This window comes from Cajanus cajan, chromosome 9 (assembly GCF_000230855.2).
Source record: "Cajanus cajan strain Asha chromosome 9, NIPB_CcT2T_4, whole genome shotgun sequence".
In the NCBI taxonomy this organism is placed as follows: Eukaryota; Viridiplantae; Streptophyta; class Magnoliopsida; order Fabales; family Fabaceae; genus Cajanus; species Cajanus cajan.
The window spans coordinates 25,871,917-25,888,184 of NC_138525.1; the positions used below are offsets into that span (position 1 = coordinate 25,871,917).

General features: G+C 33.6%; 1 protein-coding gene across 1 annotated transcript; it reads right to left on the reverse strand.

Moving 5' to 3' along the window:
- Positions 1–1,923: 1,923 nt before the first annotated feature.
- On the reverse strand, positions 1,924–4,058 carry LOC145951641 (ferrochelatase-2, chloroplastic-like). Its single transcript, XM_083063227.1, has 4 exons — positions 3,704–4,058; positions 3,225–3,619; positions 2,920–3,124; positions 1,924–2,383 (listed from the first exon to the last, which is right to left on the reverse strand). The coding sequence occupies exons 3-4, from the start codon at positions 2,950–2,952 to the stop codon at positions 2,186–2,188; spliced, it is 231 nt and encodes a 76-aa protein (XP_082919353.1). The 5' UTR covers positions 2,953–3,124; positions 3,225–3,619; positions 3,704–4,058; the 3' UTR covers positions 1,924–2,185.
- Positions 4,059–16,268: the final 12,210 nt, after the last annotated feature.

Consider the following 16,268-nt stretch of genomic DNA (forward strand, 5'->3'; position numbering starts at 1 on the left):
ACCAAAATTATAAATATTTATACGTAAAAATTTATATTATTTTACTTTTCTTTTATTTTTTTAAAAATTATTCATATTTATTTAAAAGAAAAAAAGAAGAAAAAAAATAGGAGCGGGGGCAGGGGCAGGGCGGGGAAACCCTAACCCCGCTAGGAATGGGGATGGGGACCTAGATTTTATCCCCGGCGGGTATCGGGGGCGGGGGCGGGGAACGTAAAACCCGCCCCACCCCGCCCCGTTGCCATGCCTATGCATCTCACTAGTGATTTTGTTTAGGAAGGACATTAGAACAATTTATATGAAATAACTCCTTACATGATCAAGTCTCAACAATTCTAATGGAAAAGAAGATTTTGCCATGGAGCAATGTGATAGGCCATGTGGTAGTGAAGGGGAAATCAAAAACCTCTGAATTTTCAATATTATTTCATTTTTCTATGACTAATGCCTGCAGATTGCGCAAGGGAAAGGCCTGTACAAGGCCTGAAGATGAGGAGACTAAAACCGTCGACATCCATCGCATGGGTTTGCTTGGAGAGAGACTCAATCGTGCACTAATATGACCACTCTCGTTAGAGCCACCATCTCGAGAAGCTGATACTCGATCTCCACCTGTTGTGGTGCCACCTCCACGACCAAAGCAGAATGGGGAGGTTCATCATGTATCAATTCCACCACCACCTGCAAAACACATGGAGAGGGAGAGGTTTTTTCAAGAAAACAAGGATGGTTCTAATTTGTCCGGTTACATGAGAGGCCTATCCTTGCATAGTCGTAATGGCAGCAACTCTCACAGTGGAAGCTTTGATTTTAGTGACTGATCTCTTGACAAACAGAAAAGGACCTATTTTAGCTTTTTTTTCTTTCATTTTTGTCTAAATTTGGAGTTGGTATTATTCAAGTTGTGAGGGGGTGGTGATTTCTCATTTAGTCTTGGTGAGTATGGAGATGGGAGCAAAAAACGGAAACCACATGTGCTTCAGTTTATAAATTACTTGTAATTATATTATGTGATATCATATGCCATGACGTGAGGCTTGTAAGTTTCAGGTGCGAGTTTTATAACTGATAATTTTTTTTCTTCCCCTAATTTCTAATAAACTACATATTTTCTTCGTAATCTAACCATTTTAAAATCTTCAAACACCACTTTTACTTGTTTGTGCGAGTCTATGTTTTTTTTAATAAATCACGCCACTTTCAGTTTCACAACGAAATTGAAACAGGTGTATGTAAATCATATTTGAATCAATAGTAGTCCAGTAGAAACTGTAACTCTTTCCTTAGAAAAATATATACCTATCTGTAAATTGTAATATAAGTTATCAATTTATCATACTCAAATGAGGCAATATCCGTTTTTCCAAAACGTTTTTTGCTAACGAAATTACAAAATTAGCAGCGAAAAACTGTCGAATAAAAGTATGTTGCCTGACATGTCTGAATACGTACTTCTGTGATTGGCATTCCCAGGACGGGTACAAACAAATTGAACAACAATTTTTGCATCTTTTACGAAATCCCTCTTTTCTACTGAAAATTATTGGCCTTAGTAATTTTATAGTTTACCCTTAAAATGGTCTGATTTGGTAAAAAAGAATCATACTTCCTATAATTAAAAAAGAAAAAAAAATATTTTAGTTTTTGACCAACACTAATAAAATTGCCGGCATATCCTTATGTTCACACTCCACATAGAACTTTCTATTGTCTTAACTGCTCTTCAGCTACAACAGCCTAGTAGCTTTCCAACTCACGCAAACCAATCAACGAAGCTTTCAAGTTTAAATGTATACAAAAACATTTTGTGTTGTATACATGTTCTCTCCATTTTCCATCCACAAATAATGTGCCTAAGCTGCATTTCACAACTCCTGATTGCATGCCTTGGATTTCAACAGCATATGATGCTAACATTATGCATATACAAGAAAAACTAAATGGATTTTATATTTATACATTATCAAGTCTTTTACACTGATCTAGTCATGCATTAATACATTGTAAAATCAGCATGACTATGGTAATAAAACTACTTGAAAACTTTGTGAGTTAAGAACATGATTTGATTGTAGTATAAAAAGGCCATATACTGGCAACTGGTCAAAATTGAACTCAACTAAAATCCTGTTATAGAGGGCGTATGGTGATGATTCATTCACATAAGTGATGGCCATATTCCCAACTAGTGCAGAACACCCTTATCTATAGTGACTTCATAAAACAAAAGAAGAAGCACAGCCAGCATAGCTACTCTTCCATTCCATGTTTCAGCACTTTTTCTCCAACCCCATTCCCACACTATAACTGGTGGTGGCAACTCCCTACGTTGTGAATCATATGCTGCCAATAACTCTTCTACACTGCCAAGTGGAACCAGAGACTGCCAAAAAGCCCAAACTTTCAATTAGATTACAAAGTAGATAATCAACAAATCTATATAAAGGTTGTTAAAAATCTCACATCCACTAGTGATAAGGTCAAAGTAAGATATATAAGTGGATGAAAATCCTAACCCATATTCTACTCGAAGTGACTGAAAAGGAAATGTCTGTGTTTCAATCACAATCCAAAAGAATACTGAATGAAATATTTAAAACTAGAATATAATAGTAATAAATAAAAATGATAACAGGTATCTTATCTTATTCGACTAGATCGGTTACATACATCATAGAACACCATTTGGTTCAGTTAAAAACCAAATACTCGGGAATCAGGATATTCCATGAGACCCTTTTTAATAATATCCTCCAGTGTTCTTTTTGATCTTCCTTTATCTCTTTTTACTGAACTAAAAGCTACGTGACCTACTCTCGTCACTGGTGCCTCCTGTAGCATTTACCCCTTTTCAAAAACCATGCCCATTTCCATCTAGAATATGAAAATATAAATTCATATAGGAATTAAAAAAAGTACCTGTCGAGCTTCAAGGTTTGATGAAGCTGCCATGGCACCAACATAAGGGAGACTCTCAATAACAGCATCTGCCAAATCAGAAATGAAGGTAGGTTCGCATCCTAGAGCAGGAACACGACCCCACTTTTCTATACCAGATTCTAGAGCCAATTCTTTGTATTCAATATCAATTTCTTCTAGAGTTTCAATATGCTCACTGACAAAACTGTGATTTAAGTACAAGTTAACAATGTACACATGGAGAGAGAAATCAAGAAAGGAGGTGGAGATGATAGAAACTGATTAAGTAAAACTAGTATATTTACCTGATTGGTAGAAAATGAGTACAAACTACGTATTAAGCTTATAGTTTTAATCCTTCTTCCTTGAACATTTTGTTTAGAGCCACTTTATATATATTATGCTTACATTATACTCATACTTTACAAGTATTGATGCGGCTGACCACTTAAAAAATGTTATGCTTATCTGTCTCTCATGCAATGATTCTTAATTATGAATTGTCCTGAATTAGAAAAATGAATAGTGGTACAGGAAAAGTGACAGCAGTCAAACACCTACAACTGGATGTGAGTACAGAGTTGCCAAAGCACATGCTTGTGCACGGTCATCACCCTCCACTTTGGGCAAATATATCATATATGCTATAAGTTTACTCATGTCAGGTAATGGTCCAATAAGCAAGTTGTCATCTAACCACCTAAGCAAAACAGAATGAATTACAAAAGAAACCTTATTAAAGAAAAACTAAAAGCATTTATAATCTGAAGATCAATGTACTTACATCCTTGTTCATGCTCCCATGTTGCTAAGCTCAGGTGGGATTTCACCCTTCATATTCCTTCTCGAAAGAGTTCTAATATAGACAATTACTAATAGTAAAATTTATTCAGCTTTAAATATGAGTGAATGGTTAGCATAGCAAAATGGAAGCAACTAGATATCATTGTATATTTCCTGTATGGACAAGAGACATGGAAGCAACCTTGGCTCTCAGGCAATATGTAATCAGCATCAAACAAATTAATAAAAATCCTCTCTTTCAACCCTGCATAAATTGCTCAAAGCCTATGACTCCTCATAGAAAAGTTCTCTGTCTGCCTAAGGGTCCAACTAATTAAAATCCTGCCTCTTTTAGTTATCTTTGTGACACCCTCTACCCCAACATATATATATATATATATATATATATATATATATATAATAATAATAATAATAAAAATAAATATCTTATTGGATAAAAAAAAATATTTAAAATTGAAACGACAATTCCAATAATCATGTGAGTAGAGAATTCACATTCATGTCCTTAATCCAAATAGCAAATAAAATTACAAAGAATAAAAATTGAATTTTCCAAAATATATACTTTAATAAATCATAAACAATGTCATATTCTAATTCTATCTATGTCCCGATGTCACATGTCCTATAAGAGCAAAATCCCACATAGAAGCCTCAGCTCCATCGTCCACATCCTCAGCCTCATGCTGTTGATGGTCTTCTGTATATCAAACAAGGGAAACAACACAAAACAAAGGAGTGAGAAACATCTCACTCTGGCTTACGGTGTAGGAACGCACACTGGATAGCCAAACACAAACAATACAGTTACCTCATAGATCAATCAACAACAATAGTTTATCCAATCATCCAAGTCATACAAATAGTAATTTATTGTGACACCCTTCTACCCCATAATAGATAAGTAACAACAATAAGAATAATTCAATAAATATAACATCAAGAAGGGTCCACATATTTTAATAAAAACTCATAGGTTCACAAGTCTTGAAATAAATAGAAATAATAATAATAATAATAATAAAGTTTTACTCTTAAAAGAAAATTATCAAGGTCTCTAAAGAAAAATGAAAGGGATCCAGAATTTACAAATATAAGGTGAATATAAAACTCCTAAAAATAAGTCTCCTCAAACGACAAATAACAATTCATAACTAAAGCATCCTAAATTCATGCCCCAATGTCACATCCTATCAGAGCAGAACCTTTTCCCTTTAGAACTCAACACTATGAGTGCCTTCATCTTCACCTAAAAGAAAACCACATAAAAACAGGACGGTGAGAGATAGATAACATCATATATGAACATAGAGCTACCCAATTCCCACCCCACACCGTGCACCAAAATATCATCATTAACTATAAACAACAAATACATCTCATATAATTACCAAACATCATTTTTTTTCAATCATACAAGCTTTCATACACATGCTCACTATAAGCTCATACACATCTCCTCTCCTAAGAGTCTCAACTTGGCACTCCGCACAATGGGCGTACCTCGTCAATTCCCTTAGTTGTTGCCAATGCGGGCATACCGTTCTCACACCCTCCCAAGGCCGGTATGTTGCACGGTTAAACACCCAGCGGCCCGTGCAAAGGCAATCCACCCACCGTTAAACCCTCTGTGGCCAGTGAGCTGCGCAGTTAAACACCCAACGGCCCACGCATGGAATGCCTCCCGTCATGGTCCCCCCTGTCTCAACCCCTCTCTGGGCCCAGGGTCCAATGCAATATAGCCACGTCTGGCTTCTCAAGCACCACATGTAACTCATAAGTCTCATGCAACTCATGCATCCCACGTAACTCATAATTAATGCATCTCCATTATATAACATCATCACATGTCAATAACAATCCATGAAATATCATCCTCACATGCTAGGTACCTATCATTAAGTTATCAACATCATAGACCACAAATTTCACATAATTCTTCACACACATCACAATATCTATGACATTCAGTTAATAATTTAACCATAACTCGAGATATACATATCATTTCTAAGTGATCCCAACTCCATTAGAATCCTAACATCAATATCTACAACTTTCATGAAGAACACAAATCCTAATAAAGTCGTTTAGGTTACCATTCAGGGCTCACAAAAATTGATGTTGTGGTTCGCACACAGATTGGAAGGCTCAAATTGCAACTCACATAACTTGATCAAATATTAATATTTTTACACGACTCTTGTGTCTAAATGGTAGCCCCAGATGTCTAGTTTCTAACAAAACAAACGGCACTCGATTTGGATAACTACACAGAAAGATATCGCAAAATTACAAACGTATGTCGGGGTCCCGACGCCCGACGCCCAAAACTGGCGCTGAGCGCCCAAATCTCTGCCCAGACTCCCCTCTGTGAAATTAAACCTGCGTTTTACGAGTTTCAACAAGGTTTTTACCAATTTTCACTACTTCTACACCCTGTTGGTTCAGTTTAACTCCATTTATATTCTTCATACGTTCCAAATCAATCCATACACATCTCAAGCCTCAAAAATTGGTTTCCATTGGTTTTACAAAAAAAAATCTAAACTCTTCTTAACACATAAAATTCAAGTCATCAAATTTAAGGATAAAGAATTAGCAAGAAAGCCCCAATGGAATTCAAAGACAATTCAAGAAATAAGTTCTTCCAAATAAATTAAGAATTTAGAACATCGATTGCACAGATAATCGTTCAGAATTTTAAATAGAGTTCCTAGAGGGACTTAGGGATTGCCCTCACTACCCGAACACCCCTATATTCACATATGAAGAAACCCATCTCCCCCGTAACTGGATGAGCAGAAGATGAATGGTCTTGGTGTGATCTAAGATCGTTCCTGAGTACTCTTCCTTAGAGCTCTTTGTTTCTCCTCTTTTTTTCCCTAACCCTTCAGAACGCAAATGAGGCAGATAGGGTTAACACCACCTGACTCCTTTCTTAAAATTAATCCATTGGACTGGGTCAACCCAACCCATTTTTCTTCTCTTCTAACCCACTTCTAATTTTCCTCAAAATAATTAAATAAAATAAATACATGTATATTATAAAATATTTTTTTCTCTATAATAATAATATATTTCTGACCCTAAATATAATAATATAATTTCAATAACAAAATATCATATAAAATCAACATTCTCTTAAAACATATAAATATTTATTTAAAAATGCTAATAAAAATACTTATTTAATACGTACAAAATAATTGTCCAAAATAATAATTATTTAAAACGTACAAAATAATATTCCTCTATAATTATTAAAATAATTATGACCAAATACCATCTAATAATAATAATAATAATAACCTTTTTGAAAATTGGGGTGTTACATTTATCATCATTTAATAATAAGAATGCACATGCATGGACACGAACTACATATTATCATGTATGTGGCGCCAGTAAAACATCACATGGCATATTGCCGCTAGCAATACACGAAGAGTAGTCTAGGAGTACATGCCGGATCACACCCTCTGCGCACTCTCACTAGAAGGATATACTACCAAAGTCTCGTCGGGATAGCTAAGCTGCGCAAGATACATCCCATGCACACAATGGGCGAGACTGGGACTTCCAAACCGAGCTATCCCCAAGGACTAATCCCCAAAGCTTTTACACTAGGGGGCCTTCTCTGGCGGTGTATTTCATATCGTACCCTTAAAACACTTATGCAAATGATGCATGTCAATCAAGACTCTATGCATTCTCATATCACATTATCATTTCCCATGGTCATATCACATCATCGCATTTCGTCATCATATTTCATTATCACATTTTATATGCCATGTCTCAATCACATTTCACTTTACATCATCATATTCACAAAGCCTCCACAGAGCACTTTAATTTATATCAAAACTCGTTTATTTATAAAATTAAATATATATTTTTACAACTCATCAAACAAGGAATATAACAGAAAAATCAGAAATCAAAACAGAAAATATTTCATATTTTGCCTATTTCTCATAGGGTTTCTCAAAAGAACCCATAGAGCACTCTAGATCATATTAAAACATATTTATTTTCAAAATTAACCACATACTCATGCATCACATCCAACAAGGAACACAACAAAGTAATCAGAAGGCAAAATATAACAGAAAAATCGTTTATTTATAAAATTAAATATATATTTTTACAACTCATCAAACAAGGAATATAACAGAAAAATCAGAAATCAAAACAGAAAATATTTCATATTTTGCCTATTTCTCATAGGGTTTCTCAAAAGAACCCATAGAGCACTCTAGATCATATTAAAACATATTTATTTTCAAAATTAACCACATACTCATGCATCACATCCAACAAGGAACACAACAAAGTAATCAGAAGGCAAAATAGAAAACATTCATATTTTGCCCGTTTTCTCATAGGGTTTCCCATAGGAACCCATAGAGATCTCAAGTCATACAATTAATTGCATATAAGAAAAATAATAAGAAAAATAGATACAATTGGGAGAAAACCCTCATACATGAGCATACATAAAAATACAGCAAACACAGGATTGGGGGCCAATCCCACTACCCAGTATACAATCCCACACCCAGAGCGAGATTTCTCACTCCCCCCTTACCTGGATGAGCAGAAGACAAAGGTGTGATCTAAGGTCGTTCCTGAGTACTCTTCCTTAGAGCTCTTTGTTTCTCTTTTTTTTTTTCCTAACCCTTCAGAACGCAAATGAGGTAGATAGGGTTAACGCTACCTGACTCCTTAAAATTAATCCATTGGGTTGGGTCAACCTAACCCATTTTCCTTCTCTTCTAACCCACTTCTCTTTTTCCTCATAATAATTAAATAAAATAAATACATGTATATTATAAAATATTTTTCCTCTATAATAATAATATATTTCTGACCCAAAATATAATAATATAATTTTAATAACAAAATATCATATAAAATCAACCTTCTCTTAAAACATATAAATATTTATTTAAATATGCTAATAAAAAATACTTATTTAATACGTACAAAATAATTGTCCAAAACAATAATTATTTAAAACGTACAAAATAATATTCTTCTATAATTATTAAAATAATTATGACCAAATACCATATAATAATAATTATTATTATTATAATAATAATAATAACTTTATTGAAAACTGGGGTGTTACAATTCTCACCTCCTTTTAAAAATTTCGTCCTCGAAATTACCTGAAGTAAATAAAAATGGATATGTCTCCTGCATTAGACTTTCTAATGTTCCACCTTAGGCTTTTGGAATACTACACACGAGTCCACAACTTCCTCTACTCCTCTGTTCACCTTAGACCACCACGCTTCCGCTACGTCACTCTCATACATTCTCCCAAGGTCCTAATCCATCTAATAGATCCTAAGTGAATACTAAGAGTACTCTTATTGCCTTTTTCTAAGATCATCTTCCTTAATTCGGGATTATTAGACACATAGATTATATCCTGAAACCACAAAACACCATCAACTTCCACTCGAAAAGGGCTATCTATACCCTTACCAATCCTCTCCACTTGGTTCACTAAGAAAGGATCTAACTCTTAGGCTCCTCTAATCTCATCCATTAATTCACTAGTCACCTTCGACATACTCAATTCAATGCTTCTAAGGGTAAGCTCACAAATCAAGCTTAAATCTCTAAACTCTTCAATCAAATTTAACCTTTAAATCATCAAAATGATAGATGAAAGATCATCCTACTCAATGCATCTGTCACCACATTGCCTTTACCTAGATAGCAACTGAGATTAAAATCCTAGTCCTTAAGAAATTCCAACTATCTCTTTTGGTCAAAAGATATTTAAGACTCTCACAATCACTAAATACCTCAAGCTTAGAATCATATAGGTAGTGTCTCCAAATCTTAATGTAATATCATAACCACTAACTCATAGATAAGGTAGTTCCTCTCATGAATTTTCAATTGCCTAGAAACATAAGCTACTACCTTTCCTTCTTGCATCAACAATGCATCCAAATTCATCTTATAAGTACTACTATATACGACAAAAGGCTTACTAAAATCCAATAATATTAACACTAGTCAATCTTGCCTTAAGAGTTGGAACTACTCTCATACTTACTATCCCACATAAAGAGAATACTCCTCCTAGTAAATGTAGTTAAGGGCAATGCTATCTTAGAAATTCCTTCAATAAATCTCCAATAATAATAAGCTAACCTCATAAAACTCTTATCTTCACTAACTGGCTTAGATATCTCCCCACTTAAACACAACTTCTACTTGAGACAGATCCATGTTTACCTCAACTAGAATTTACAGGAACTATAAAACTTATCTCATACAATAAAAAAATAATAATAAAATAAAATAAAATAAGATAAAATAAAATGGTAATACTTAGATAACTTAACATACAACCGTCTTGAATATATCTCCACCCTCAACTACAATATGATCATATCACACCCTAAGATCAATCTCACTAACCACACGGCATTCACCAATTGATCCCTAAGATCATCTATCCACATATCAACATACATGCATATTAAATCATATTAGAATACCTACTTTAAACCTTCAAATATACCATCCATAAGCATGTACATGAACAACCCTTACCACATAGCATCATACAATCTTAAACAACCTCTAAATCCACATGAAAACACCTCAAAACATCTTAACAAAATCAATTCTTATCCTTGCATTGCCTACTAACCCAAAAACATTATTACAGCCTACGTCTCCTTTCAACAACTATCAAAGAAAATAACACACAGAGAGTTCTACTCATACAAATGATCTCAAACCTATCTCAAACGAAAGCTAAGAGAATAAGCTACAACTCCTATGAAGACATAAGATTCTAAAAAGATCATCTTATTAGCTAAAAATCTCAAAAACCGCAGCAGATATACTCAGGGCTTATAGCTAGACCTTTGATCACCAAAGTAGCTATAACTAGAGTTCTAGACCTCCGTTTTACCTGATTCAAGTTCCATTGGAAAGATAACGTCCAAGGCTACAACTTTTGTGAAGATCATAAAATCTAAATCTGTCAATATGGTACTCATACTGGAACAACAAGACTGCAGCGAAAATATCCTCTACACCAAACAGCAATAGTATATCAATATATCTAAACCCACAAAAATACCTCAACCCTTCCAAACTCACACCTCAACTTCATATTCAAGCTTTCCACTACAATCCTAAACCAAAACAACTCACATATTCAGTATAAAAGGCTTAGAAAATAAAATTCACATGCTACCTAAACCATAAAAGGTCAAGATGCAACCATCAAACTCTAGAAATCATCAACACTTCAATCACTCCTTAAGAATACCAAAACTCCAATTCTCAACATACATCATCCTTAGATTCAATCGCTACAACTATAGCTTTAAAAAATTCCACCAATCGTAAACTCTTAATACACTAAAAACAATCAATGTCTTACCCAAGTCTAAGGCCTCAATAGTTCCTATAATATTAGCACAATATCTCGTCTACCACTACTTGCACACATGCTTGCAACACAAGCGATGTCACTCAACCACTACTTCTTCCGTAAGCAAGAAGTATCAAACAAATAAGCAATCATAAGAATGAAGAAGAGTGCTCATAATGGTATTAGCTAACACTATCATGACTATCATTCCTCTAATTACAAAATAACTTAACAAGAAGAACATCATCATCATCAAAGCAAAACATCATCAAAGTACACAACAAATAAGACACAATCAGAGTACACAACAGAATCACGATAAGTACATAACTCACGGCCGATTGGATCGACCAGGCTCTGATACCACTTAATGTGACACCCTCTACCCCAACATATATATATATATATATATATATATATATATATAATAATAAAAAGAAATATCTTATTGGATAAAAAAAATATTTAAAATTAAAACGACAATTCCAATAATCATGTGAGTAGAGAATTCACATTCATGTCCTTAATCCAAATAGCAAATAAAATTACAAAGAATAAAAATTGAATTTTCCAAAATATATACTTTAATAAATCATAAACAATGTCATATTCTAATTCTATCTATGTCCCGATGTCACATGTCCTATCAGAGCAAAATCCCACATAGAAGCCTCAGCTCCATCGTCCACATCCTCAGCCTCATGCTGTTGATGGTCTCCTGTATATCAAACAAGGGAAACAACACAAAAGAAAGGAGTGAGAAACATCTCACTCTGGCTTACGGTGTAGGAACACACACTGGATAGCCAAACACAAACAATACAGTTACCTCATAGATCAATCAACAACAATAGCTTATCCAATCATCCAAGTCATACAAATAGTAATTTATCATCATTTAATAATAAGAATGCACATGCATGGACACGAACTACATATTATCATGCATGTTGTGACACCCTCTACCCCAACATCATTAATAAACATAAACTATATTTATAAAAGATTTTCATAGAATGATATAAAACAATAAGTATCATAAGGTAGAAGATGCACATTCATAATTCATACACATAAATATTAAACTCAAGAAGTTATTATAAAACAAAGATTATAAATTAATCCCAGTAAAGGTGGCAGAGCCTCCTAGTTAGGAATTAACTTATAATCTTTTAGTAAAATTATAATATGACAAAAATACACACTTTCAACATAAATAACATAAAAATTACAAAAGAAAAATAATAATAATTTAACAATAAGTCTAGCTAATCCCGATGTCACATCCTATCAGAGCGAAACCCAAACAGAAGCCTAAGCTTCACCACCAACATCCTCAGCCTCATGCTAATTATCTGCATCATAATTTAAATATACACAAAAATGACAAGGGAGTGAGAAACTTCTCACTCAGTTGCAGATATAGAAATAAAAGTTAAATAGCACACACACACGCAATATAATTCACATATATAATCAATCTCACATATATGCTTATGTATAATGATTTTCTTGACTTGACTCACTAATGTATGCATGTGGCGCCATACGGAAGTTGCAGAATTCATCACTGGTGACCCGAAGGCACACCTATACAATTGTCGGTGACCCTAAGGTACACCTATCATTGGTGTTCATACACCTCGTTAGCATATCGTGGGTGACCCAAAGGTACACCTTGTTAGTCGTGGGTATGCGGCCTCAGCGGCACACCTGGAGTAATATGTGCATATGATGCATGTCATACATTCACAGACTCAACCTTTAGCATGTTACACATATCATATTCATATTTCATAATTAAGAATTATTTCAATAATCCAATTTAATAGTCCAATAGTCCAACAGTCCAAACAGTCCAACAGTCCAAACAGTCCAACAGTCCAACAGTCCAACAATCCAACAGTCCAGAGGTTGCTTAGGTATCATATTTTTCAATAATAATATATTAAGATCTTTTAAGTAAAGTAGGAAGCTTAAAAGGTAATATAAGATAATAAGGAGGCTCAGCCTTCCATTTAAATAATAGATTACAAATTTATAAATACTTAGGAGGCTTAGCCTTCCATTCAAATAACAGATTCTAATATGTAAATAAGATATAAAACAAAACACATCAATAATACATATTCAAAGAAATAAACAACAGGTAAGGGATCGGGAGCCAATCCAACAAACAAACTATTTAACAATTATTCCCACACCCCCAAGCGAGGTTTCCCACTCCCCCCTTACCTGGGTTTACAGAAATTTGGGCAGAATCTCCTCCTCTCTATCTTTCCTTAAAAGGAATCGGAATTAGGGCAGAATCTCTTCCTCTTTCTCCTTAAACAAGGCACTAGAGCAGAACCTCCTTTTCTTTCTCCTTCTCTCTCTCTTACTTTCTCTCTCTATTTCTCCAGAATTTCCTTCTCTCTAGAATTCTAAATTTTCAAAACCTTAGGCCCCTATTTATAGAATTTTTGAAGTTACTATGCACTATGCACTATTCATTAAAATAATATTATAAATTACTATGCACTATGCACTATTCATTATTATATTCAAATTAATTAAAATTTTGAAACGGAAAGAATCCGCAGCCCACGTTTCAGCCGCCCCTTTACTGTGCAATTGCATAGTAAAATACTATTCATACATACGTATTCGTAAATAGTAAAATACGTATACATAAATAGTAAAAATATGTATACATAAATAGTAAAATACGTATACGTAAATAGTAAAATACATAAATAAAATACTTATTCACATAAAAAAATATTTCTTTTCATTGAATAAAATTTGGGATGTTACAATTCTCCCCTCCTTTTAGAAATTTCGTCCCCGAAATTTTTGCAATGGTAAACTCTTCGCATTCTTACTTCTAATTCTTATGCAACATCACTACCTTGTTGATGTACAACTTTTATCAATTTCCTCAAAGGATTTGCTTAGGGAAAGATCTTGACGAATTTATCCACTTAAACACAAACAAAATCAATTTCTTAAGCGTCTTAGACAAATCTTCCACTAGGGTCTATCTATTCACCATCTTACTTCCAAAATGGAGCATCTAAGTGCTACAAGATTCTTAAAAACTTTTAGTATGCTAACCATAAATATACAATTGCTTTACTCCTCTCTTCATCTTAGGTCACAAAATATCTTCTTAAGATTTTGGTACATCTTAGTAGTTTCTGAATGGATACTAAAGATACTCTTATGACCTTCTTCTAGGATTGCTTTATTAAATTCTAGCACACTAGGAATGCCCAACTTATCCTTAAATCTCAAAACTCCATCCACTCTAAATTTAAACTCACTCTCCATACCTTGATTCAAGTTCTCTACTTCTCTTTCCATATTAGACCATCACGCTTCCCCTGCGCCACTCTAATACATTTTAGTAACTCCTAAATAAATGTTAAGAGTACTCTTATGTCCTTTCAAGTTTTATAACTAAACATCCAACTGTGTCCTTTCTGATCTCTTGCTTATTTGGGTCACTAATAAAGGATCTAACTCCTAGTTCCTCTAATCTCATCTATTAATCTGATAGTTACTTCCAACATAAATAATTCAATGCTACTAGGGTAATCTTACACATCAAGCATAAGTTTCTAAATTCTGCAATCAAATTCAATCCTTAAATCATCAAAATAATAATTTGGTTATCATTGTAATCCAGATATTTGCCACAACATCAACACCTAAGCATTAGATACACATATCAGATCACTAATTTTACTACTCTATCTACAACCAATTCAAACTCTTCTATGATCAATTCTAAAGATCAGGTACCTAAGCATAATGTACACTCGGTATCCATATCAGTTCTCTAGTTTCACCATTTCATCTTCACCCAAGTCATAATCATATCCATCACCTTAACCTATAGCCTTATAACTTGTTACCAAAATAAATCAACTAATTATGCTCCTATAATTTTCTTCAACAATCCATTCGTTATTCATACTTAATCTCACAATACTAGAAGTAACCTTATAATCCAAACTTAAATTTCTAATTTGAGCCAAAAAGATTCATCTCTCTAATCATAATGAAAGATAAAGATTTCCTCAAAACATCAATCACTACAATGGCTTTAGCCAAATAATAAGATCAAAATTTTACTCCTTAAGAAATTTCAACTATTTCTTTTATCTCGTATTCAACCCCTTTGGTCAAAAGATATTTAAGGTTCTTATGATCATTAAATACCTCAACCATAGAATCATATAGTTAGTGTCTCCAAATCTTAGTATAAATGACAAAGTCGCTAACAAGGTTATGGGTAAGGTAATTTCTCTCATGAATTTTCAATTTCTTAGAAACATAAGCTACTATCTTTTCTTCTTGCCACAATATTCTTCCTAAACCTATTTTCAGAGACATAATTATATATCACAATAATCTTACTAAAATCTAGTAATATTAACACTAGTCAATCTTTCCTTAAGAGTTTGAAAACTACTTCCTCAATTGTTATCCCATACTAATGTAACTCCTTTCTAGTCAATTCAGTCAAAGGTAATAGTAAGTAATTCAAAGAAGTAAGCAACGAAATGATTTGGGTAGTTAAAAATATACAAAGGTTCAAGAATTCCTGATATAGATTATCCTTACGGTTGATTCCAAGGGTAGGCAAGAAACAACCTAGTGAACGGAAACATCTTAATGACCAAAGAAACGAAGGCAAAAGCAATTTTTATAGTGAGAGCAGTTTAAACCATGAACAGTTGTTAAAAAAAATTACTCACTGAATTTTCATATAAACTATCAAACAAGACTCCTGATTTTACTAATTGACTCAAGTATCTCTCATTTAAGCACAACTTAGGTAGATCTTCCTCCGCAAGAAATTTCATGGTCTAAAATACTCACCTCATACAATCCAAATTCATACTTAGACAATCTAGTTTAAATCTATACTCTAATATGATCATCTCACATCCTAAGGTCAAAAACATTTTATTATCACAACCCTACACTGATTGATCCATAAAGTCATCTATTATTATTTCTACATACATGTATATCAAATCATATTAGAATACCTTTTTCATAAATATCATTCCTAAGCATGTATGACTTGATCATTGCTTACATCCTATAGCATGTACAAGAACCAACTTTT

Coding starts and splice junctions, on each gene's coding strand:
- LOC145951641 (XM_083063227.1), bottom strand. CDS start 2,952: ATGGCAGCTTCATCAAACCTTGAAGCTCGACAG. Junction 2,384..2,919: donor CAAACCTTGAAGCTCGACAG/GTACTTTTTTTA, acceptor GCTTTTTGGCAG/TCTCTGGTTCCACTTGGCAG.